The sequence below is a fragment of the Pipistrellus kuhlii genome, unplaced genomic scaffold, assembly GCF_014108245.1.
Source record: "Pipistrellus kuhlii isolate mPipKuh1 unplaced genomic scaffold, mPipKuh1.p scaffold_m20_p_20, whole genome shotgun sequence".
In the NCBI taxonomy this organism is placed as follows: domain Eukaryota; kingdom Metazoa; phylum Chordata; class Mammalia; order Chiroptera; family Vespertilionidae; genus Pipistrellus; species Pipistrellus kuhlii.
This window is the reverse complement of record NW_023425516.1, coordinates 13,996,010-14,020,792: the sequence shown is the minus strand read 5'-3', so window position 1 is coordinate 14,020,792 and position 24,783 is coordinate 13,996,010. Positions and strand designations below refer to the sequence as shown.

The 24,783-nt window shown below is 62.1% G+C and overlaps 1 protein-coding gene across 4 annotated transcripts; it reads right to left on the bottom strand.

Annotated features, from left to right (window-relative positions):
* Positions 1-414: 414 nt before the first annotated feature.
* On the bottom strand, positions 415-23,080 carry ABCB9 (ATP binding cassette subfamily B member 9). 4 transcript variants are annotated; one of them, XM_045585552.1, is made up of 12 exons: positions 22,926-23,079; positions 17,605-18,420; positions 13,163-13,277; positions 12,658-12,788; positions 10,839-11,030; positions 8,254-8,451; positions 7,045-7,173; positions 5,731-5,919; positions 4,655-4,828; positions 3,918-4,077; positions 1,763-1,899; positions 415-1,452 (listed from the first exon to the last, which is right to left on the bottom strand). In XM_045585552.1, exons 2-12 carry the CDS (start codon positions 18,197-18,199, stop codon positions 878-880), a joined length of 2,595 nt encoding a protein of 864 aa, XP_045441508.1. In that variant the 5' UTR covers positions 18,200-18,420; positions 22,926-23,079; the 3' UTR covers positions 415-877. The 4 variants fall into 4 exon arrangements, with proteins under 4 accessions (XP_045441508.1, XP_045441509.1, XP_036305285.1 ...); XM_045585553.1 differs by having other exon boundaries at positions 12,658-12,737; XM_036449392.2 differs by lacking the exon at positions 22,926-23,079 and having other exon boundaries at positions 1,149-1,452; positions 10,825-11,030; positions 17,605-18,387.
* Between the last annotated feature and the right edge of the window lie 1,703 nt (positions 23,081-24,783).

Genomic DNA, 24,783 nt, shown 5'->3' with positions numbered 1-24,783 from the left:
GACAGACAGGGACCGAATGTCAGCACGGAGGTCCCGGGGGCGCTCAGACACTGGGGAGACAGACAGGGACCTGAATGTCAGCACGGAGGTCTGGGGGGCCCTCAGACACTGGGGAGACAGACAGGGACCTGAATGTCAGCACGGAGGTCTGGGGGGCGCTCAGACACTGGGGAGACAGACAGGGACTGAATGTCAGCACGGAGGTCTGGGGGGCCCTCAGACACTGGGGAGACAGACAGGGACTGAATGTCAGCACGGAGGCCCTGGGGGCCCTCAGACACTGTGGGGGGGACCCCCATAGTCTCGCCACAACTTCCCCAGGCAGGGCCCGGAGGAGAGCTGGTCTGATGGACAGACTTAGCCAGGAAATGGGGCAGATGCCCCAGGAAGAGGTCAGGGGTCAGGGGCCAGAGGTCAGAGGTAGTACACTTTATTGACTGGGTTCTCCCAACATTCTGCAACCTCCCTGCAAAGCCAGACCCTGAACTCTGCCACCGTCCCATCCACCGATCAGGGCAGAGAACGGGCCTCCCAGACAGCAAGGGGCCCGGGGGCGGGGGGCGGGGGGGGGGGAGCGGGGGGGGCAGGAGGGGCGGCCAGTGGGGGGAGTGGGGGTGGGGCTGACGCCGGGTGCTGGGCCGGGGTCACCCGAGGCTCCGCCGGGCCCAGCCAGCCCCTCCCTCCCCCAGTTAAGGTTCGCAGTGGTTCACAGTGAGGCCGGCAGGACTGGGCAGGCGGCGGGCATCCTCCCACCCACCCTGGGCCGACTCACAAAGCTGGGGAGAGGGAGGGACGGGGACAACGGGCAGAGGCCTAGCTCCCCCCTGACCGGCCCCAGGCTCCGAGGAGGGTCACTCATTCCATGGCTCAGAAGCTTCTAGAACATCTCAGTGACCTTGCCCACCACGACGCCCCATGAGAAACTTTTTTTTAAACCTGGGGGTTGACCGGGGACCGTCCAGCCGAGCGGTGCCGGCCCGGTGAGATCCTGGTGTGACGAGGTGCCGTGCCTTCGCCTCGGAGACCAGGTGGAGAGACCCGCGGGCTGGCGGGGGCGGGGGCCACGAGGGCCACAGGGCCACAGGGGCCACGGGGGCCAGGCGAGAAGCAGGAAGCAGTGACATGGGTGTGGCCGGCCGCCCTCCGGGTCCGGGGCCTGGGCTCCAAGGCCTGCCCTCCGCGGGCACCTCTGCCGGGCGGGCATCGGGCGGGCGGTCAGGCCTCGCTGTGGCCGGCCGCGCGGTCCAGGGCGGGCTCCAGCCCCAGCATCTGGCGCTGCACCAGCTTGGCGTAGAGGCCGCCCTGGGCCAGCAGCTGCTGGTGGGTGCCCTGCTGCACCACACGGCCCTTGTCCAGCACCACGATGAGGTGTGCCCGCTCCACCGTGCTCAGCCGGTGCGCGATGATGAGCACCGTGTGCTGCTGCAGGGCGCCGTGGATGGCGCGCTGGATCTGCGGGGACAGGGCTGCTGGCGGGCAGGCGGGCGGCCACCCAGCACCGCCTCCTCCCTCCTCCTCCTCCCTTCTCCCCCCTCTTCCCCCTCCCCCTCCTCCAGCCTCCTCCCGCTCCCTCCCCCTCCCCCCTCCTCCCCCCTCCCCTCCCCCCTCCTCCCCCTCCCTCTCCTTCCTCCTACCACCCCTGCCCCCACCCCCTCCCCCGTCCCCCACCCTTACCCCCCCACCCCCACCCCCCGTCCCCCACCCTTGCCCCCCGCCCCCCGCCCTCACCCCCACCCCCGCCCCCCGCCCCCCCACAGCTCACCAGGAACTCGCTCTCGGCGTCCAGCGCGCTGGTGGCCTCGTCCAGGATGAGCACGGGCGGCTTCCGCACCAGGGCCCGGGCCATGGCCACGCGCTGCTTCTGGCCCCCGGACAGCTGGGCGCCCTTCTCCCCGGTCTCTGCGAGGAGGGGCGCGGGGACGGGGCGGGGTGAGGCCGGCAGCCGCGGGAGCAGGAAGGCCGGCCTCCCTCCCCCTGCGCCGGGACCACACTCTCCGGGGGCCGCAGGCTGGGTCCCAGCCGCTCACGCTCACAAAAGGGCCCTCGCCGGTGCGGCTCAGTGGATAGAGCGTCGGCCTGTGGACCAAAGGGTCCTGGGTTCGATTCCAGTCAAGGGCACGCGCCTTGGGTTACAGGCTCCTCCCTGGCCCTGGCCCTGGTCGGGGCTCCTGCACGAGGCAACTGATCAATGTGCTTCTCTCACATTAATGCTTCTCTCTCTCTCTCTCTCTCTCTCTCCCCGCGCCCACTCTCTCTAAAAAATCAATGGAAAAATATCCTTGGGTGAGTGAAGATTAACAAAAAGCCAAAACAAAAACAAAATAAACAAACACAAACACACAAAAGGGTGCTCTCCCTCCTTTGAGAGGCATGCAAATTCCGATGGCATGCAAATGGCACCAAGATAACAATTTTCACCCATCCATTTGGCAAAAACCCAAATGTTTGCAAGTCCACTGTGCTGGTGTGGCCGTGCAGAAACAGACACCCCCCCATCTCCCTGGGGGACCCCCCATCGCTCCAATAATGGCCGCAGGGCGCACATCTCTGTCTGTCAGCTGCTCCTGAGCGGGCCTGTGAGGCCCAGCCACAGTGCACCGCCCTCCGGTCAGCGGGGCCCAGGCCCAGGGCGCAGGTGCAGGCGCACAGGCACAGGCTGTGTGTGACCCATGGCACATTATTGCAAAAAGCCCACAAGGACCAGAAAACCTACGCAGGTGTCCACCAATAGGAAATGGAATAAATTATGTAATAAGTAAAATATTATAAAACTCATGCTGGAATACTATGCAGCCGTTTAAAAAAAAAGAACACAAAATTCCAAGGAAGTAGGAAGAAGGAAATAATAAAGATCAGAGTGGAAGTAAACGAAATGGAGACTTATAAAAATAACAACAGCTGAAACCGGTTTGGCTCAGTGGATAGAGAGTCGGCCTGTGGACTGAAGGGTCCCGGGTTCGATTCCGGACAAGGGCATGTACCTTGGTTGCAGGCACATCCCCAGTGGGAGGTGTGCAGGAGGCGGCTGATTGATGTTTTTCTTTCATCGATGTTTCTAACTCTCTATCCCTCTCCCTTCCTCTCTGTAAAAAATCAATGAAATATATTTTATTTATTTATTTTAAAAATATATATTTTATTGATTTTTTATAGAGAGGAAGAAAGAGGGATAGAGAGCTAGAAACATCGATGAGAGAGAGTCATCGATCAGCCGCCTTTTGCACACCCCCCACTGGGGATGTGCCCGCAACCAAGGTACATGCCCTTGACTGGAATCGAGCCCAGGACCCCTCAGTCTGCATGCTGACGCTCCATCCACTGAGCCAAACCGGTTTCGGCAATAAAATATATTTTAAAAAAACAACAACGAAACAGGCAAGGTCAATGACATTAAGAGGTAGATCTTGGAAGATAAACAAAATTGATAACTCTTTAGACAGACTCATTAAAAAAAAAAAGAGAGAGAGAGAAAGAGTGAGCGCAAATAAATAAAATCAGAAGTGAAAGAGAAGTTACAACTGACCTCATTAAAGAATACCAGGAACACCCAGAAACCAATACAGAATTAAAAACAAAACAAACAAACAAAAAAAAACCCTATGCCCGGCTGGCATGCCTCAGTGGTGGAGTGTTGTCCTATGAACCAGGAGATCAGAGTTCGATTCCCATTCAGGGCACAAGCCTGGGTTTTGGGCTTGATCCCCAGGGCAGGAGGCAGCCGATTCTCTCTTATCACCGACGATTCCATCCCTCTCTTCCTCTCCCTTCCTCTCTAAAATAAATAAAAACATATTTTTTTAAAAAGAGAAAGTGGTGGCACATATGTGACGTGACTCTCGCCTGCGATAACAAAGACAGCTGGCAGGGGCCCGGGGTGGCTCAGGGGTCACGCCCGGGGAGCCCGCCCAGGGGGGCACCTGTGTTGTAGCCGTCCTGCAGCTCCATGATGAAGCCGTGGGCGTTGGCCTTCTGCGCTGCCTCTACCACCATCTCGAAGGGCACGGTGGGCAGGCCGTAGGAGATGTTCTCCGTGATGGAGCGGGCGAACAGCACCGGCTCCTGGCTCACCAGGGAGATCTGCAAAAGAGGAGGAAGAGGAGGAGGGAGGGAGGGGGCCTGAGAAGCCGGGACCTTGCAGCCAGCTGTCACCAGCAGCCTGGCCAGCCCCGGCCAGCTGGCTGGTGCCAGGGGTCTCGGGCCTGAAATCTGATCAGGACCTGCTCTGGCTCTGCACTCAGCTGCCTCACTTCCTTCCCAACCATGGAGTCTGCCTTCTGCACGGGCCTGGTTGATTTTTCTTACAGAGAGGAAGGGAGAGGGATAGAGAGCCAGAAACGTCGATGAGAGAGAAATACCGACCAGCTGCCTCTTGCACACTCCCTACTGGGGATGCGCACGCAACCAAGGTACATGCCCTTGACCGGAATCGAACCCGGGACCTTTCAGTCCGCAGGCCGACGCTCTATCCACTGAGCCAAACCGGTTTTGGCAGAATCGGGACTTTTTTTTTAAAAACGCCGCGGGACGCGGGGCAAATTGTTAAAAAGCGGGACTGTCCCACCAAAAGCGGGGCGTCTGGGCACCTTACCCTCGGGCTGCACCCGCCGCCCCTCTGCTCCCGGGAGGGCGGCGGGGCCGCGGGGCCGCCACCTACCACGCGGTGCAGGAACTTGTGGTCGTAGGCGCCGATGGGCTTCCCGTCCAGCAGCACGCGGCCGCCCTCCAGCGGGTAGAAGTTCTCCAGGATGTGCACGCAGGAGCTCTTCCCGCTGCCCGAGGGCCCCACCAGCGCCGTCACCTTCCCCGGGCACAGGCTGAAGGAGACGTCCTGCGGGACACGCAGGCGGGCGTGGGCCCCTGCGGGCGCCCGCACCCCCGCGCCGCGGTCCGGCGCCGCGGCTCCCGGGACGCTCTCCCCCCCAGGACCCGGCGGCACGTCCACGCCGTCTCCCCGCCTGGAACGTTCTTTCTGCAGGGAGCAACCTGGACCGGCTCCTGCGTCTCCTTCCAATGCCGCCTCCTCCGAGAAGCCCTCCTGGACTGCTACGCTGCACGACTCCCGTCACCCCACCCTTCTGCGAACGCTCAGTCCTTCCTGCCTAGAGTGAGGTGACTAGGCGCCCGCTTTTGGCGGGACAGTCCCGGTTTTTAACAATCTGCCCCGCGTCCCGCGGCGTTTTTTTTTTAAAAAAGTCCCGATTCTGCCAAAACCGGTTTGGCTCAGTGGAAAGAGCTTCGGTCTGCCACATCCCCGGCAGGGGGTGTGCAGGAGGCAGCTGGTCGATGTTTCTCTCTCATCGACGTTTCTAGCTCTCTATCCCTCTCTCTTCCTCGCTGTAAAAAAATTCAATAATATATATATTTAAAAAAAAAAAAAGTCCTGATTCTTTCCAAAAATGAGGACTTTTTTAAAACGCTGCAGGACGTGGGACAAATGGTTAAAAATCGGGACTGTCCCGCCAAAAGGTCACCTTAGACAAGAGCCCAAAGCACAGGGGGGCGGGACTCTGCCTCTTGTGCTCTGGCCGCGCGGCCGAGGCCCAGAGGCCCCTGTGGGAGAGGCGGGGAGACGGGGTGCGGGAGAGGATGACGGGGCAGGCTGCGCCCCCCTCACCTGCAGGACTTTGGTGGGGGGCCCCGTGCACGGGGCAGGCTGCGCCCCCACCTGCAGGACTTTGGTGTGGGGCCCCGTGCACGGGGCAGGCCGCGCCCCCCCCCCGCCCCCCTCACCTGCAGGACTTTGGTGTGGGGCCGCGTGCGGTAGGTGAAGGTCACGTTCTCGAAGTCCACGCGGCCCTCCACGTGGTCGGGGGCCAGGCTCCCGTCGTGCACCATGGTTGGCTGCCGGTCGATGAACTCGAAGACCTTCTCGGCGGCCCCCACGCCCTGCATCAGGCCGCTGTAGACGGAGCCCACGGACTGCGGAGGGAGACACGTCCCGTCCGGCGGACCGCTCCGGCACCCCGCCCGCCCGCCCCTGGTGCCAGGAGGAGGGCGAGGACGCAGCACCCACCCCGAGGGGCGGAGGGAGGCCCCCCTGCGAGTTCATGACGCGGACAAACGAGGACGAGGACGGGAGGAGCCTCCGCGCCACCCCGCGGGGGTGACCGCCCCGGAGGAGGGGAGGGGGGCAGAGAAGGAACCAAACCGCCAGGATGTGGCGGACGGGGAACGGACCCTTCCTCCTTCAGCTGCCACAGCGCCAGAAAAACTTCAATTAAAAAAGGGGGTGTCAATTTATACTACACATCTCCTTGGGTAAAAAAAAATGTTTTAAATATATACACTGAGCCCTGGCTGGTTTGGCTCAGTGCACAGAGCATCAGCCTTCAGACTGAAGGGTTCGGGTTCGATTCCAGTCAAGGACACATGCCCAGGTTGCGGGCTCGATCCCCAGTGTGGGGCATGCAGAGGCAGCCGATCAATGATTCTCTCTCATTTTGATGTTTCTATCTCCCTCTCCCTTATTCTCTGAAATCAATATATATATCTATATATATATGTGTGTGTATATATGTACACACACACACACACACACACACACACACACTCAGTGGCCAGATTATGATCTCTGAACGCATAATAATCTGGCTGCTCAGTGTGTGTGTGTGTGTGTGTGTGTGTGTGTGTATTAGAAGCGAGTGACAGGCGGGCACCTGGCCTGTGGGAGGGTCCTGCTGGCTGGGGACCGGCCAGCCCGGCCTGGGGTAGGGGACATGGGCAGTTGTCCGGCCTCTCTGCTGGTCGAACTCCTGGTCGAGGGGACAATTTGCATATTAGCCTCTTATTCCATAGGATATACACTGAGTGGCCAGATGATTATGCGTTCAGAGACCATCATCGTCCGGCCGCTCCGTGTGTACACACACACACACACACACACACACACACACACGTAAACAATGATGACGGTTTGTGGGGTGCTTTGGGTATGCTGCCATTACGTCCTCTGTGCTGAGGAGGAGACGGAGGCACAGAGGCGCCCAGGGACTTCCCCCAGGCCACACAGCCCCTCCCCCCGCACCCCGCCCAGCCGGCCCTCACCTCCAAGCAGTCCCCCAGGACGAACTCGTAGATGATGAAGGAGATGAGGTTGCCGCTGGTCATCTGCCCCGAGATGACGAGGTGGCCGCCGTAGTAGAGGATGCTGACCTGGACCACCAGCAGCGTGAGCTGAGGGGGGGGGGCGGGGGAGCGTTGGTCCCGGCAGGAGGGGGATGGGGCTTGGCTCACACCTTCCCAGGGCCCCATTCCCCGCCCGGCTGCAGGGGGCGGGGAGGGGTGCCCTGCACTCCCCCTGCGCTGAGCCCCACCCTCCCACAGGCCAGGTGCCCGCCGGTCACTCTCGCCCTCCCCCCTCCCTCCCATAAAGTTTTCCCTGCAAAGGTCCCCAGCGGGGGCTGGCCGCGGGCCCGGCGGAGAACAGGGCTTTCTTTGTGAGCTCCTGGCACACACACCGGACCCCAGCCCTCAGCTCGGCGAGCGGGAGCCGTCAGTCCTCGTCCTCACCGGGCGGGCAGAGCGCGGGCGGAGCGAGCCAGGCCTCCCAGGGCAGCGGGGTCTGTGTTTCCTCCCCCGCAACAGGCTCCCCAGAGAAGGAGCTGCGTCCCAGCACCCTCACCCCCACCCCCAGCCCTCCCCCACCCCGCCCAGCGCCTGGGGCGGTCTCTTGGGGTTGGGGGGAGTGGAGACAGCAGCCCTGACCACCCAGTGCAGCCCCACGGGCACCCTGCCTCGGGGAGGGGAGGAGGGAGGAGGCTCGGCTGACCAGAGTTTCGGGCCCTTCCCTTCCTGGCTCCTCCTTCCCTCGAACCCCAAACCCTCCTCTTCTCTCGCCCAGCTGTTCCCCCGACGGGCCCGCCGTCCGGATGTGGCCGCAGACAGGACAGGCCCCAGGTGCCCCCCGTCGCCCAGGGGGGCTGCGACCCCATCCCTGGAAGTGAGCCGGGCCCTCTCCCGGGCCTGGCTAGCAGTGGCCTCCGTCCGCCAGAAAGGGGCTTGGGCCGGGCCCCGGCTGGCCTTGGGGTGACTCGGGCCTTGGCAGGGCGCTCCCCGGCTGAGGAGAGAGCTCGGCCCTGGACCCCGGGGCAGGGGCGGCGAGATCTCCGTGGGGACACCCCCCGGAGGCTGTGCTCCTTCATCTCGTGCACAGGCAGCGAGCGGGGACCAGGGGAAAGTCTCCCGCAAACGGCCCGCCACCCCTGCGGGGGGGCCCCCGCTGACGCGCCGAGCGAGGGGCCCCGGGGCACGCACCCCGCTGCCCCAGACGTAGTAGGTGTAGGCGGCCGCCTCCTTCCGGTTGAGCTTGTACACCTGCTGCAGCTTCTGCGCGTACACCTCGGCCTCCGCCTCCTCGTTGGCGAAGCTGCGCACGGTCTTCATGGCGCTGATGGTCTCCTCGGCCGTGGTGCTGGCGCGGGCCAGCGCGTTCTGGACCTCCTTGGAGAGCCTCTGTGGACGGGCGGGAGGAGGCCCCACGGGACACTGTCACCACCGACCGGCCGGCCGGAGCCCGGAACCTCTGCCCTTAGTTGGGGGGAGCGCTCTGCAGGGCGTCCCGGGACAGAAGGGTAGGACTGAGGCCCCTCTCCCCCCTCCTTCCGGCCTGATTGTTTGGACCTGGAGAACAGACTGCGGCCCGGCCGGCGGGCGGGCTCGGTGGCTGAGCATCGAGCCAGGAACCAGGAGGTCAAGGTCAGGGCACATGTCCGGGTTGCGGGTTTGCTCCCCAGTAGAGGGGCGTGCAGGAGGCAGCCGATCAATGATTTTCCTCTCATTGGTGCTTCTATGTTTCTGTTTCTCTCTCCCCCTCTCCCTTCCTCTCTGAAATCTATAAAAAATAAGTATTTTTTTAAATACGCCATCGACATCATCAACGTACAGTGAGTCACGTGAGAGCCTGAGGGTGGCACGGCGGTGCCAGAACTGCCAGCTGAGCCCTAGCCAGTTTGGCTCAGTGGATAGAGCGTCGGCCTGCACACTGAAAGGTCCCAGGTTCGATTCCGGTCAAGGGCATGTACCTTGGTTGCGGGCACGTCCCACAAGGAGTGCAGGAAGGAGGCAGCTGGTCGATGTTTCGCTCTCATCGATGTTTCTAACTCTCTATCCCTCTCCCTTCCGCTCTATAGAAAAATCAATAAAATATATATATTGTAAGAACTGCCCGCCGAGTTCCAGGTGGCGTCCACCGGTGTCGTGTGCCGAGGGCACAGACGGCTGAGACGCGGTCCCCGGTGCATGGCCCCGGGCTGCTGCCCGCGGAGGCCCTGGAAGGGGACCCTGGGCGGGGCTGCTTGGGCTTCGCCAGGCGGGACGGGCACGGGTCTGTCGCGTGACCTCTGAGTCAGCCCCGCGGTCAGAGCCTGCAGGGCAGTGCCCACGTCACGTCTGGCTGAGGGCGGTGCGTGTGGCTTTGGGCGATGACGCGGAGGCTGAACTCAGCACATCAGGGGCGGGGAGCAGGCCGCGGACAGAGCGCCCTGCGGCTCCGAGGACTGAGCCTGGGCGAGGCCGGAGGTGTGCACAGGCCGGCCGCTGGGAGGCAGGTTCCGGGCCTGTCCTGGGGACTGGGGCCGGCGGGAGGCAGGAAGGGCGGGGTGGGGAGCTCAGGAAGCAGCTGGCTCCAGCTCCAGCTCCAGCCAACGGGCGTATTTACTCTTTCTGCTCAGCGAGGGGAACAGGGAGGCCCGCAAGCCAGAATGGCGGACGCGAGGGCCCTCCTGGGTGATGTGGGTCCGGGGAAGGGGCTCCTGGAGGAGCTGGCCTCGGGTCACAGATGCCAGGGGCTCCTGCGAGCTGCCTGGGGTCAGAGCCCTCTGCTCAGGAGCACCCCGCCCACTCAGGCCTGGGCCCCTGGGGCAAGGCCCTGTGCTGCCGGCTGAACCCAGCCGGGGTCCCTGAGGGCTCTGGGCACCCACCCCTGTGGGAAGCAGAGGAGGCGGAGCCAGGAGCCTGGCCCCCAAAACCACCCTCCTGGCAGAGGCGGTGCCAGGGGCCGGCGGGGAGGGACAGCAGCCTGCCCATACCTGCACGTGGGCAAGGGCCGCACTCACGGAACCACGCCACCCAGGCAGCACAGAGCGACCTTTGCACTCAGCGCGAACTGGAGCTCTCACAGAGCCCCGCGTCTGGCCCAGCCTCTCCCTGCCCCCATTTCCCTCCCTCCCTCCCTCCCTCCCTCAGGCTCCAGCCTCCCTGAGGCTCCTCTGAGGCACGCTCCCACCCGGGCCTTTGCACAGGCCTTTGCACAGATGGCCGGCATTGATTGCCGAGAGCGAAGGAGAAGGGGAGAGAGAGATAGAAGCATCAGTGATGAGAGAGCATCATTGACCGGCTGCCTCCCGCCCGCCCCACACTGGGGATGGAGCCCGCCACCCGGGCCTGTGCGCTGACCGGGAATCGAACCCTGGCCTCCCGGTTCACAGGCCGACGCTCACCACTGAGCCATGCGGCCGCGCGAGACGGCTGACTTTTGGACTCACATGTCACCTTCTCAGGAAGATCTACCCCTTTTCCCCGGAAATAAGCCAGTGTCTCATATTAATTTTTTTCTCCCAACGTTGCGCTAGGTCTTATTTTCGGAGGAGGATGTCTTATTTTCGGGGAAACAGGGTAGTTAAAGCTGCAGCCGCCCCCAGCCCCTCTCCTCCCTTCGCTGTTCTCCCAAGCTCTCCCCCTCCGTTACCGCACTACGTGCTATCATGACGGCGGCCGTGGACCCTCGGCGCCCCCCCGGGGGCGGGCCGTGTCTGCCCGTGGGTGCGGTGGGTGCCTGGGGCGTGGTGGGTGCCCGTGAAGCACCCCTGAGCCGCCGCGGCCGCCTACCTTGTAGTACTTGCCGTAGACGTCGGACACCATCATGATGATGGGGAAGCCCATGAAGGTGACAAGGGAGAGCTGCCACGAGAGGCTGAACATGAAGACCACCACGCCCGTGATCTTGACCGCGTTCCGCAGGAACACGTTGATGTTCTGGGAGACCAGGTCGCTGACCATGGTGGTGTCCGAGGTGAGGCGGGAGATGAGGTCGCCTGCAACACGGGCAGTCAGCGCGGGGGGGGGGGGGGGGATCGGGGGGAGGGGGGACAGGGACACCGAGGGGAGGCACCGGGGAGCCTGGGGGCCGGGAAGACGACTCTGCTCTGAGCCCAGCCCCTGCCACCAGCACTTTGTGCGTCAGACCCTCAGCACAGAGGAGGGACTGAGACCCGGGGAGGACGCTTGCTCAGCGCCACGGGCACTGCCGGTCAAACCCGTGCCTCCCGGTCCCCTCAGACACGAGAATAACCAGCCGGGCTGCAGAGGGAGGAGCGGAGGCCTGCACAGCCCCACGGGGTGGCTACTCCTATTGTGCCCATTTTAGAGATGAGAATACAGAGGCCCAGGGGTCGTTAGCGAGCGGTGGAACCAGGTCTTGAACGTGGGCTGGTCAGTCTCAGAGACAGTGATCTGGGCCGGATGGTGCACTGCTCTGCCCCGTAGCCCCCCTCACTTACCCCCCCTCACCCACCCCCTCACTCCCCCCCTCACTCACCCCCCCTCACTCACCCCCACCTTGCTCCCCCCCCCGCTCCCCCCTTACTCACCCCATCACTCACCTCCCTCGTTCACCCCCCCTCGCTCACCTCCCTCGCTCACCCCCCCTCACTCACCCCTCCTCGCTCACATTCCCCCTCACACACACACCCACTCACACCCCCTGCTCACCCCCCCCTCCCTCACCCCCCTCGCTCACCCCCCCCCACCCCGCCCTCACTCACCCCAAGGATCTGGGCCCTGCCGGCCGCAGGCCTGGGTGGCAGTGGGAAGCCAGGCCTTGGCTGCTGCAGGGACCTCGGTGGCCTGGCCGGGGTCCCACAGTGGCCACAGCTTACACCAGAGCCTCAGCCAACAGGCCGGCCCCCGGGCCTGAGCCCGCCTCCCGGGACGATGCCACCAGAACTGGGCAGCGGGAAATGCCAGCATCGCCGAGACCACAAACGTGCCGGTCTGCTTTCTCAGCAGGAGGCAAGCCCCCCAGGCACAGCCCGGCCCCCGGCCCCAGGCCCCCGGCCCCAGGCCCCCAGGACCCCCAGGCCCTCAGGCCCCCCAGGCCCTCAGGTCCCCCAGGCCCCCCCGGTCCCCCAGGCCCTCAGGCCCCCCAGGCCCCCAGGCCCCCCCGGCCCCCAGGTCCCCCAGGTCCCCCAGGCCCTCAGGTCCTCAGGCCCTCCCGGTCCCCCAGGCCCTCAGGCCCCCCAGGCCCCCAGGTCCCCCAGGCCCCAGGCCCCCCAGGTCCCCCAGGCCCCCAGGTCCCCCAGGTCCTCAGGCCCCCCAGGCCCCCAGGTCCCCCAGGTCCTCAGGCCCCCCAGGCCCTCAGGCCCCCCAGGCCCCCCAGGTCCTCAGGCCCCCCAGGCCCCCAGGTCCCCCAGGTCCTCAGGCCCCCCAGGTCCTCAGGCCCCCCAGGCACAGCCCGGCCCCCGGCCCCAGGCCCCTCAGGTCCCCCAGGCCCCAGGCCCCCTCAGATCCCCAGGTCCCCCAGCCCCCCCATGCTCCCTTGGTCCCCCAGGCCCTCAGGCCCCCCAGGTCCCCCAGGCCCTCAGGTCCCCCAGGCCCTCAGGTCCCCAGGCCCCCCAGGCCCCCCAGCCTCCCCATGCTCCCCTGGTCCCCCAGGCAGCCCACCTGTGCGGTTCTCGTCAAAGAAGCTCGTCTCCTGAGACACTAGCGAGCGGAAGAGGCAGTTCCGGAGGCGAATGTTCAGTCTGGCAAATATGAGGGTAAAAATGCCGCCCCGAATACCTGCGGCAAATGAGCTAATTGCAGATAAGAGATGTTATACATGGCACGCCGTCCTTCCGGCACCCCCCGCCCGCCGCCCCCTGCTGCTGGCAGGCCCGGCCCAACCCTGACCCCCTCCCAGGCTCCGTCCCCAGGGGGAGAGCGAAGAGGGGGCTGGTTTACTGGGGCAAGGACCTGGCTTCGCCAGTGGGACCCCTCGAGGGCGCACAGGCTGGCCTGGGGGACCAGACGGGGGAGCCCGGAGGAGGGTGTGGCTCAGCCACATGGACATGGTTACTATGGTGACCAGCAGCATTCCTGGGGCCCGTCTGGCTCATTCCCCCTTCCCCCAGGAGCCGCCCGCCCTCTGCCCGCTGCGCTCGTGGCCCGGGCGGCCGGGGGAGGGTACCTGCCGAGGGCCAGCAGGCACATGACCACGATGGCCGTGCTGAACTGCTCCATGCTCTTCTGGATGACGATGCCGTCGATGGCGCGGCCGGTGTAGTAGGGCAGGAACGTCTCTCCTGAGGGAGACGGGGCTCAGGGGGCGTCTGCGCAGGGAGCCCGCACCCTCCCGCCTGAGCCCCCACAAACTCTGCTCCCTGGGGGGGTTGGGGGCTGGGGGGCCATACATGCCGAATGCCCCCCCTTTTCAGAGAGGAGCCACAGGAGGCTCGGGAACTGCAACCTAACCCAGTGCATGAGGATTAATCACAGCTACCAGGCACCAGGCCGGGGGCCACCGAGCCACGGGGCCACCGAGCCCCGGGGCCACAGAGCCACGGGGCTAAGGGGCCCAGGCAGCACTGCATTCCCTCCGCACAGACTTTTTTTTTTTTTTAAATATATTTTATTGACTTTTTACAGAGAGGAAGAGAGAGAAATAGAGAGTTAGAAACATCGATGAGAGAGAATCATCGATCAGCTGCCTCTTACACACCTCCACTGGGGATGTGCCTGCAACCAAGGTCATGGCCCTTGACCAGAATGGAACCTGGGACCCTTCAGTCCGCAGGCCGACGCTCTATCCACTGAGCCAAACCGGTTTCGGCGTCCACACAGCCTCTGAGGTTGGTCGCTGTCACCCCACCTTACAGCTGAGGCGTGAGGTGGCGCTCACTCAGGCTGCTTTCTGGCTGGCGGGGTTCAGCGTCTGCATTCTACAGCCTCAGTGAAACTGGCATCCTGGCTGGGAACTGTACCTGATTATATCCCACGCATTTGTCATCTACCCTGGGTAGATGTGGGACGTGGGGACGTCACAGAGCTGGGATGGGAGACTCAGAGGGGCTGGGTGATTTGCCAGAAGTCACACAGCGAATAAGAGGAAGGGCCAGGACACAATTCCAAACCAGCTTCCAATTTGGGGGGGGCGAGGGGTGTCTTTCCTTGTCCATCCCTCCCCCAAATTCAGATGCCCACTCGCATGCTATGGGAGTGATGGACGGGGAGTGGAGCGTGGCCAGACCAGGCTGGGTCCCCTGTCTGCACGGCAGGTCTCTCCAGAGGCCGGGCCTGGTCTGACCATGCTCCACAAAGGTCAGGGAGTGAATCCTGGCAGCCCCACGGGACTGGCCTGGGCGGGACCGGGGGGCCTTCTGTGGGGTTCTGGCGCCCTCTGCTGGTGGTGGCACCGGGACCACAGGTGGCAGTCGCCATGGAGTCTCCAGCAGCGGCTGTGGAGTTCGGCCGCAGCTCACCCACCAGGGAGAAGCGGCATCCGCCAGCTCCAGCAGCAGCTGGCCCAGCCAGCACCGGGGAGTGCCAGTGATGACCGTACGGAGCCCGTACCGGGTGCGGGCGCCGTGCTGAGCAAACTCCCTCGTCCAATCTGCACAAGAACCACACGGGCAGAACTCTCCAGTCAGCAAACCCCCGGCTCTGCCTTCAGAAGGTTTCCAGAATCCGACCACTTCTGCTGCCCCTCCTGCCCCGCCTGTCCAGGCTGCCGACCGAGCCTGGGCCCCTCAGCAGCAGCTGCCGGTCCTCCCCGCTCCGCCCTCGCTCCATCAGCCCCTCCGCCCGGTGGACAGCCGGAGCTGGTGAAACCGAAATAAAACCTTGTCGTCCCTCAGCTCAAAGCGGTCCGACGGCTGCCATCGCATCCGGGAGAACCGTCAAAGGCCCCTCCGGCCCCTGTGCCTGCCCTGGCTTCGTCCTCCGCGGCCCCCTCGCTCCCTGCCCCAGCCACGCCGGCCTCTGGCTGTCCCTGTAACAGCCAGGGCCTCCCTACCTCAGGGCCTTCGGACAGGCTGCTCCCCACACGTCTGCTCCCTCGTCTCTTTCGAGTCTCAAACGCCTCCCAATAATCCTGCAGCTGTGCTATTCTTCTTCCCATTTTACAGATGAGGAAACCAAGGCTCAGAGAGACTAAGTCACCTGTCCAAGTGTATGTAGTTGGGTTGCCATGAAACTCATCTTTAAGAATGTCAATTTGGCCTTAGCTGGTTTGGCTCAGTGGATAGAGAGTCGGCCTGAGGACTCAAGGGTCCCGGGTTCGATTCTGGTCAAGGGCATGTGCATTGGTTTGCAGGCACATCCCCGGTAGGGGGTGTGCAGGAGGCAGCTGGTCGATGTTTCTCTCTCATAGATGTTTCTAGATTTCTATCCCTCTCCCTTCCTCTGTGTAAAAAATCAATTATATATATATATATATATATATATAGATAGATAGATAGAGAGAGAGAGGGGGGGGGGGAGGTCCCAATACTCACAGGTGCTAATGTTTACTGAGAGCTTTCTCTGTGTCAGGAGCTGTCCGAGGTGCCTTAACCTGTTCACTCCCTGACCCTCACAAGCTCCAGGGTGGTGGCCCCGTTACCCCCTTTTACAGACGACGAGTCTGAGACAGAGAGGTGAAGTGACTTGCCTGAGATCACACAGCGGTTAAGGGGCTGGGACTGAGAGGATGGAGGGGGGAGAGCAAGAGGAAGGGGCCTGCAGGACCGTGCCACCTCCGGGGTCTGCCTGCCCTCTTTGGGAACAGTCTGGCTTGTGGCCGCTCCCAGACTGTGTCCCCGTGAGCTAAGCATGTTACGACTCGTCACAGCCAACATTCCTGAGCGCGTACCATGCCACTCTGGGCTTTGAACCCGACCTTTTCCTGTTTTCATTCCAGCTTTACAACATGGAGCAACAGGGACACTGAGAATGCCTGCTCCACACAAGAAGAAGGAGGGGGCTCTGACGTGGGATAACGTGCCCACAATCACAAAGCCAGGGAAGGAACAGGACTGGGTAGCTCAGTAGGTTAGAGCCGTGGTCGGCAAACTGCGGCTGGAGAGCCACATGTGGCTCTTTGGCCCCTTGAGTGTGGCTCTTCCACAAAGTACCACGGCCTGGGCGAGCCTATTTTGAAGAAGCGGCGTTAGGAGAAGTTTAAGTTTAAAAAAAATTTGGCTCTCAAAAGAAATTTCAATCGTTGTACTGCTTATATTTGGCTCTGTTGACTAATGAGTTTGCCGACCACTGGGTTAGAGCATCAGCCCAATCCACCACAGTTGTGGGTTCAGTCCCTGGACAGGGCACATACACGAATCAGCCAATGAATGATAAATAAATGGAACAAGAAATCAATGTATCTATCTATCTATCTCATCAGTAAATAAAAACTAAAAACACTGGGCTAGCACCCAGGCCTTCCTGGAGGGTGGCTTTCGAGCCGTTTGGACCGACAGCAGCAAATACATGTTCTACCACACGGGCACACATACCTGAAACAAAAGTTCCACGAAACAATGCTTCATCTTACCGCAGGCAACAGCCTCAAATGGCCTCTCTTCTATTCTGCCTCATTACGAAAAAATGCTGGGACTCAGAGCTCCCACTTCCAGGAATTTATCCTATTTATACCTACGGCTATAGGAAATGTGTATGAACAGGGTTACTTATTGCAAGAGAAGAAGACTCAAAACCGCCCAAGAGTCCAACCTCAGGAGACGGAACTAAATAATCGATGGTGTAACCACACAGTGGACTTTTATGCAGCCGAATCAAAGAACGAGGCAGTGATTGGAAAATTCCAGAATATATTGTTGAGTGAAAAAAGCAGGACAGCCGAAGCCGGTTTGGCTCAGTGGATAGAGCGTCGGCCTGCGGACTAAAGGGTCCCAGGTTCGATTCCGGCCAAGGGCATGTACTTTGGTTGCTGGCACATCCCCGGTGGGAGGTGTGCAGGAGGCAGCTGATCCATGATTCTCTCTCATCGATGTTTCTAACTCTATCCCTCTCTGTAAAAAAAATCAATAAAAATAAAAAAATTTTTAAAAATCAGGACACAAAACATTGTGAGAGATGGAGCGAATGCCGGGTTGGTGTTCCTGTCTGTCTGTGGCTGCACAAGGAAACACTGGAGCAGATATGGGAAATGAACCCAAGTTTTTCCTGCCCCCTTGGAAGATTCCGGAACTTTCCTATAGTTAGCTCTGGGGCCCAGGGTCCGCCAGAGGCAGAATGAGGAATGAAACACACCTGTGTTTACCTTCCCAGGTCAGTGTGATATTTGGACTATGGAAGTAAATGCTAACATTCACGAGGACAGAGGAGGCGTCACCACCCTACAGAACCGGTTTCCAGCCGAAACCGGTTTGGCTCAGTGGCTAGAGCGTCGGCCTGCGGACTGAAGGGTCCCGGGTTCGATTCCGGTCAAGGGCATGTACCTTGGTTGTGGGCACATCCCCAGTGGGGGGCGTGCAGGAGGCAGCTGATTCATGATTCTCTCTCACCGATGTTTCTGGCTCTCTATCCCTCTCTCTTCCTCTCTGTAAAAAGTCAATAAAATATATGAAAGAAAAAGAAAAAAAAAGCCGGTTTCCTGGGTGCCTGCCGGCCCGAGGGGGCGCGCTCACTCACCCAGAGCCGCGATGATGAGGAAGAAGGAGGCCGCCACGAGGAAGGCCAGGTCGGGCTTGGTGTAGGACAGCAGCTTCTGCAGCGTGGCCCCGGACGCCTGCTCGGGGGCCGCCGGCTGGTCCTCGGCCTCCGCCTCGGCGCCCGCCCCGGGCTCCAGGGCCTTGGCGCCCGGCCGCACGGCGGCCAGCAGCTGCCACAGCAGGAAGGAGGCGGCGAGCGAGACGTAGGTCCACGCGAAGAGGGCCCAGAACCAGGGGTCCCGCACGGGCTTGCGCACCTCGGAGAAGAGCAGCAGCTTCACCACGGCGTAGATGCCCACGAGGAGGCACACCAGGGCGATGGCCACCCAGGAGGCCCGCAGCCGCCGCGGCCCCAGCGCGCTGTTCTTGGCCACGCCGAGCGCGGCGCCCAGCAGCAGGCAGCTGCGGTACAGGCAGGCCGCCCACAGGTCCAGCACCGAGTCGAAGACGTTGAAGTGGCGCACGTCCTCCAGGAGGCCGCGGTCCGGGCGGCTGAGGACGTAGATGGCCGTGGTCACGCCGATGTCCGCCGCCATGAAGGCCAGCGTCGCCGCCACCGCCTTCCACAGCTGCATCCTGCCGGCCGGCGGGCGGGCGGGCGGCGGGCGGGCGGGCGGCGGGCGGGCGGGGGGCGGGGGGCGGGGGCGGGCTCTAGCTCACGGCGGCAGCAGAGCCATCTGCGGGCAAGGCCGGCCCCGTGGGGGCAGGAGGGCGAGGGGTTCCAGTTGGCGGGCTGCCTCCTGGCTGTGTGGCTTTGAGCGGGTCACAAAGCCCCTCTGAGCCTCAGTTTCCTCGTCTGTAAAACAACAAGAGAAGGGGTGTTGGGAAGATGCCGTTTGTTCAAGGACTGGTTCCTGAGGCCCCACCCCCACCCCCCCTGTGGGCCAGACCCTGTTCTCTGTGTTGGGGATTTCACAGTGAACAAAAATAACAGCCCTGACCGGTTTGGCTCAATGGATAGGGCGTTGTCCTGCGGACTGAAGGGTTCTAGGTTCGATTCCGGTCAAGGGCATGGATGGACCTTAGTTGCGGGCACATCCTCAGTAGAGGGCGTGCAGGAGGCAGCTGGTCGATGTTTCTCTCTCACCAGTGTTTCTGGCTCTCTATCCCTCTCCCTTCCTCTCTGTAAAAAGTCAATAAAGTATACATTTAAAATAAATAAACGACCAAGACCCCTGCTCTTGTAGAGATGACACATTCGTGCTTGAAACAGGTAATAGACAGCGGAAGCAGATGACTTAGTATGCTAGGCTGCGGGGAGGAAGTGGGGTAGGGGGTGGAGGGCCGAGGGGCTGCGGGTGAGTTTGTACAGGGTGCCAGGGAGGGCTGAGCTGTGAGGGTAATGCTTGAGCAAGACTGAAAGAGGCGAGGGAGTCCGCCAGGTGGCTCTCTGGGGAGAAGCACCGTGTGCGGGCGGAGCACACAGGGTCGGAGGCCCGAGGCAGGACTGTGCGAATGCGCTAAGGGAGGAGGCGAGGAGGCCCCAGGGGTCAGAGAGGTGAGGGGCCAGGGGCCTAGGACGTGGCGGATGAAGTTGAGATGAGCAAAGAGTACAGCGAATGGCTGCTGTTTGACTACAACTGTCATTGCCGCTCATTTCTCTGAACCTGTTTCCTCATTCGTAAGACGGTAGCATGAATATCTGGGCCCAGTGCCTGGAACATATAATAAGAAATGCGGCTGGTTGTTATCAGCGTATACAGTGGGTGCTTAATAAATGTCTGTTCCCTTCTCTCCTCCCCAAATAAACTTGTATCTTTTTACACAAAGAGGGGGTGGCTGTAGGCCCGGGAGCAACCCAGGGCCTTTGACATGTGCCCGGAAGTTTCCAGAATCTTGGGCCCGAGCCCCAAGCCCTGGAGCTTGTTGTCTGCTTTGTCTAAAGCAGCCCTGACAGTGAGCCCCAGAGGACTCAGACCCGGAGGCCCCGGGAGCTGCAGAGACCCTGCGGGATGAGGGCCTGGAGGCGTGAGTGTGGGAGAGGGGCAGGGCTGGGGCGAGCCTCTGAATGCTGCCTCTTGACCTGGGTCTGTCCCTGTCTCTTGGGGTTTTTATTAGCCCGTCTGCCAAACGGGATAAGGAAAGGGGTGAGGCGTGGGGCAATAGGAGGGGTGGCCAGAGTGACAGAAACACCGGGCCGGTGCTTCCACATCCCCATTTACAGGTGGGTAAACCGAGGCACCGAAAGGCCAAAGCATATGCCCCGTATCGCTCTGCCGATAGAGGCCCACGCCAGGACCCGGGCCTGCGCGTGAGGGTCCCAGCAGCTGACTTGGCCCCTGTGCCGCCCGCACTTAATCCTCCCAACGACTTTGTGAGACGTGGGCTGACATCACTCCCATTAGCAGGTGGGGAAACTGAGGCCCAGAGAGGTCCCACGGCTGGGGAGCTGCAGAGCTGGGATTTGAACCCAGAAACTCTCTGGCTCCCAACGTGGGCCCTGCACCGCTGAGCCAGAACGCTCGTCGACGCAGCAAGTGCTTGCAGGGAGCGCTCCTCTGAGGAACGGAGCACACACGAGGGGGCACCACCAGCAGGCGCTGGTGACAGGCATGACGACCGCAATGACAGCAATGACGATGGCACTCACGGAAGTCGGTGTGTGCCTGGCACCGTCCTGAGTGAAGTGCACGCCCGGATGCTCACGAGAATCCTAAGAGGTGGGTTCTATGGTCCCCATTTTACAGAAAACTGAGACCAGAGAGGGTGAGGGACCTGTCTCAGGTCGCACAGCTAAGAAGCGGCAGAGCTGGAGGCGAACGAACCCAGGCTGTCGATTCCCAAAGTCCTAACCCTTCCAAATGCCCTCTCCCAGGGACAGGGGAGGGGCCTGGGGTGCCGAGAGGACCCAGGGGCGTGCTGGTTCCCCGAGCCTGGGCCCTGCCTGCCCACCAGCACACCCGCAGACTCCAGTCTGTCCCAGGGAAGGCGGCGGCCTTGTCAGCAGCTGCCCCTCCCACGGAAGCCAGGGCAGAGCGGGATCAAAGGGGTGGGGGCGGGGGCCCGTGCCCCGCCCCCAGCCCTGGCGGGGCTGCCCGTTCAGCTCCTGCCTGCTGCAATGCAGAGGCCCTGGAGTGGGTGAGGGAGCCGGAGCCCAGGGAGGATGCCGTTGGCCTGGAGCGGCCTCGGCGACAGGCCTCCCGGCCAAGCCATTGCCGGCTGCCAGGGCCCTGCAGCCACGTTCCTGCTGCTCCCCTCCTGGGGGCACAGGGAGTCCCTCAGCCCCCAGAAAGATTCTGGGGTTCAGAAGTGGGGCCGAGAGGAGATCTGCCAGAGACTAGCTCGTGGGCTTGCTGGCTCTCCCTGCCCCCACTTCCCTGCCCCCTCAGCCACTGGGGAACTTCCTTCCTGCACCTCTGCTGTGGGTGATGTCAGCCCCATCAGACAGCCACTGGGGAGGCCCGGTTGATTACGCCGACACAAATAAAAATTTGCATCCCAGCATCACGCACTATCGGGATGTGTTTGACGGAGGGAGAAACAGCTCCATACAGGGAGGCAGCGAGGCGTGTCTGGGGTCACCCAGCCCGCGGGCGGCAGAGCAGTGACAGCACCAGGGTCCCCGGGTCCCAGGTGCCCGGTCTTCCTCGTCCGGCTCAGATGGGGCCGCGTCCAGCTGGGGTCGGGTTACAGCCCTCAGTGGGGACAGGAGTGACTGAGCGGCACGGGGGAGGGGACCAGACCACGAGCCGTGACCGTGACCGTGACCATGACCACGACCGTGATGGTGAGGAGGGGAGGATGAGGACCGCCCGGAGGCATGTCCCTTCTCCTCCTGCCTGAGCCGGGGGACTCGGCCAGGGGAGGCTGGAGGGCAAATCGTGTGTGTGGGTGGCCCGAGGGACAAGCACCAGGCAGTGGCCAGAGGCCAGAACAGACACTGCCCTGGGCCTGGCCTGGCCTAGGACGACGGGGGGCAACTGGCCTTGACCCCAAATACTGGAAGAGCCAGGGACCCTCTCCCACGGGGTCCCAAAGGCTTTTATCCAGAGGAAGACATGGAGGTCGGGGAGCCTCCAGCTATCAGCACAGCGCAAAAGGAAAGCCTGGAACAGCCAGCCGGGAGATAATTAATAATAATAATAATAATGATTACACTCACAACAGCTGCCCGTTAGGGGGTGATGCTGAATGCCTTGCATCTCCCTTAATCCTCACCACCACCCTAAGGCGGGCGGGCAGGCTGGCCGGCAGTCCTCACTATCATCCCCATTTTACAGACGGGCACAGGCGGGGAAGGTAAGTGACAGGCGGAGAGCAGGCCGAGCAGGACTGAAACTCACCACTCCCGGCTCTGCGGGCGGGGGAGGGGCTCGCCCAGGGACCAAAAGAACAGGACCCCAAAGGGCCTGGTGGCCCAAGGCCAGCTCCGTCCCTCACCCGGTGATCATCTCCCCCTCGCGGCCAGGCATCACCCAGGGCCGGGAAGGCTGTTGGTGCTCAGGGGACCCAGGTGTCACCGTGGGGGTCTCCGGCCGCACGGCCAGGACGGATGGATGGACGGACGGAGCTGGGTCCACCATGCTGGTTGCATCCCGGCTCCCAGTGCCGCTGAGCCCCCGCCTCCCACGCTCTCGCGGCTCTGGCGAGGCAAACGGGAGCCGGCGTGGCCCTCCTACGACCGTCCTCTTGCCACTTGGCTTTGGTCCCTCCTGACGAGGGGCATGGACGCCAGCCTATCTCCAGGGGGTGGGGCCGTGGGCAGAGGGCAGGGAATCCTGTCAGACAAGCTTAAAGCTGTCTGGATGAAGATTGGGAGTGGGACGGGGCACCCAGTTCTAACAGAGCCCCAGGAATAAGGGGGCGGGGGACCGGGAACCTACAGGCCTAACGGCCAGGGTGAGTGCATGAGGCCACGGCCCTCTGGGGAGACTGAGGGAAGGGGCTGGCTAAGGTGGGCAGACTCAGGAGAACCCCCTGGCGCTTAGGATGTGTGGGCAGGCCCCGCTGCGGGGGGCAGGGAGCCCTCAGAAGACAAGTCAGCCCCATCCTGGGGCGAGGACAGACACCCCAGGATCCTTCCCAAAGGCGTTCCCACCATTTCCCAAGAGCTGGTGGCGCCTGAGGGGTTAAAAAAATGCAACATTCACCCTGCGGGTGGGCGCGGAGAGGATGCTGCGGGCTGGGGGGCTCGGACCAGCGGCCGGGGCACCGGGGCGGCGGCCGGGGAGACCCTCCGGAGGATGCCTACTCCACCCGGGGGAAGGGGGACCCGGACGCCCCCAGCCTGCGCCCCGCTTGGTACCTTGGCCTGGAGGGGACCCAGGCCGGGGGTCCCGGCGCCGCGCCCTCACCCGTTACCTGAACCGGCACCAGGTGAGCCGTGAGGAGGGGGCGCAGGGGCTCGGATCGTGGGGCGCCTCCGCGCCGCTCATGGGAGACCGGCCCCGGCAGCGCCGGCTCCACCAGCGAGCTCCGCTCCTCCGCCTCCGCCTCCGCCCGCCGGGCTGCGCGGCGGCAAGGTCGGAGCCCAGCGGGGCGGGGCGGGCCGGGCCGGCTGACAGGTGGGGCGGGGCCTCCAGGAGGCGGGGCCTCTGGAGGGGGCGGGGCCACAGCTGGCCGCCCGCCCACCTGCCACAGGCCCCGCCCCTCCGCACAGCCAGGCCCTTCTCCACGCAGGGAAAGGGCCTCCGAACTGGACATTCTAGGGCGGGACTCCGGCGATCCGTATAATGAAGGAGCCAATTCTATGTGCTGGGAGGGAATACACTTTATGGAGAAAAATAGGGCAGAACCCGGCCTGCGTGGCTCAGTGGTTGAGCCTCGATCTATGAACCAGGGGGTCTCGGTTAGGGTCCCAATCAGGGCGCATGCGGAGGGCTGTGGGCTCAAGCCCCAGTGTGTGGGGCGTGCAGGAGGCAGCTGGTCACTGATTCTACAATATTTCATCATTGACCCTCATCATTTCATCCTCTCTGAAATAAATAAAAATATATTTTTAAAAATTAAAAAGGAGCCTAAACCGGTTTAGCTCAATGGATAGAGCGTCGGCTTGGGGACTGAAAGGTCCCAGGTTCGAATCCGGTCAAGGGCATGTACCTTGGTTGCGGGCATATCCCCAGTAGGGGGTGTGCAAGAGGCAGCTGATCGATGACTCTCTCTCATCGATGTTTCTAACTCTCTATCTCTCTCCCTTCCTCTCTGTACAAAAATCAATAAAATATATTTTTAAAAAAATTAAAAAGGAAATAAAAATAGGGCAGAGTAGCAGGGGACTGGGAGAGGGGAGGCAGCACTAATGGACTGAGTGCTGGGTGCTGGGTGCTGGGTGCTTGGAGTCCAGCGGAGTGTGGAAAAGAGACGACCTCCCCCATTCCCCCTCCTTTGGGAAGTGGGGAGACAGGAAATCAAATAAACACACAGGGTGATTTCGGATACTTTATTTAAAGGAAGTAAAACGGGGTGCAGCATGGGCTATGTGGCCGGGAAGGGTGAGAGGTGAGAAGGGGGGAGCCGAAAGGGTCTGGAGGAAGCCGTCCCAGGCGCAGCTGAAAGGCTCTGCCTGGCCACTGGCCACTGAGGAACAGAGGGATCCCTGCGCCTGAACCAAAAGCCAGGGAGAGCAGGCCAAGGCCCAGAGGGGCAGCAGCGGGGCACGGTACCTCCACAGCCCTCCTCCTTCAGCCAGTAAAACGCCCTCTGATTTATTTAGTTGTATTTCTTAAATAAATATATATATATATTTAAATATATTTTATTGATTTCTCACAGAGAGGAAGGGAGAGGGATAGAGAGCTAGAAACATCGATGAGAGAGATACATCAACCAGCTGCCTCTTGCACACCCCCTACCAGGGATGTGCCCGCAACCAATGTACATGTCCTTGACCGGAATTGAACCTGGGACCTTGCAGTCCGCAGACTGATGCTCTACCACTGAGCCAAACCGGTTTCGGCTTAAATATATTTTTTATTGATCTCAGAGAGGAAGGGAGAGGGGGGGAGAGGTAGAAACATCAGTGATGAGAGAGAATCATTGATCAGTTGCCTCCTGTACGCCCCGCACTGGAATCGAGCCCGCAACCTGGGTTATGTGCCCTGACCGGGAATCAAACTGTGACCTCCCAGTTCACAGGTCGACATTCAACCCCTGAGCCATCCTGGCTGGGCAAGTGCCCTCTGACTTAAAACAGCCCCCAGCAGCCGGGCTAGCTGGCTCA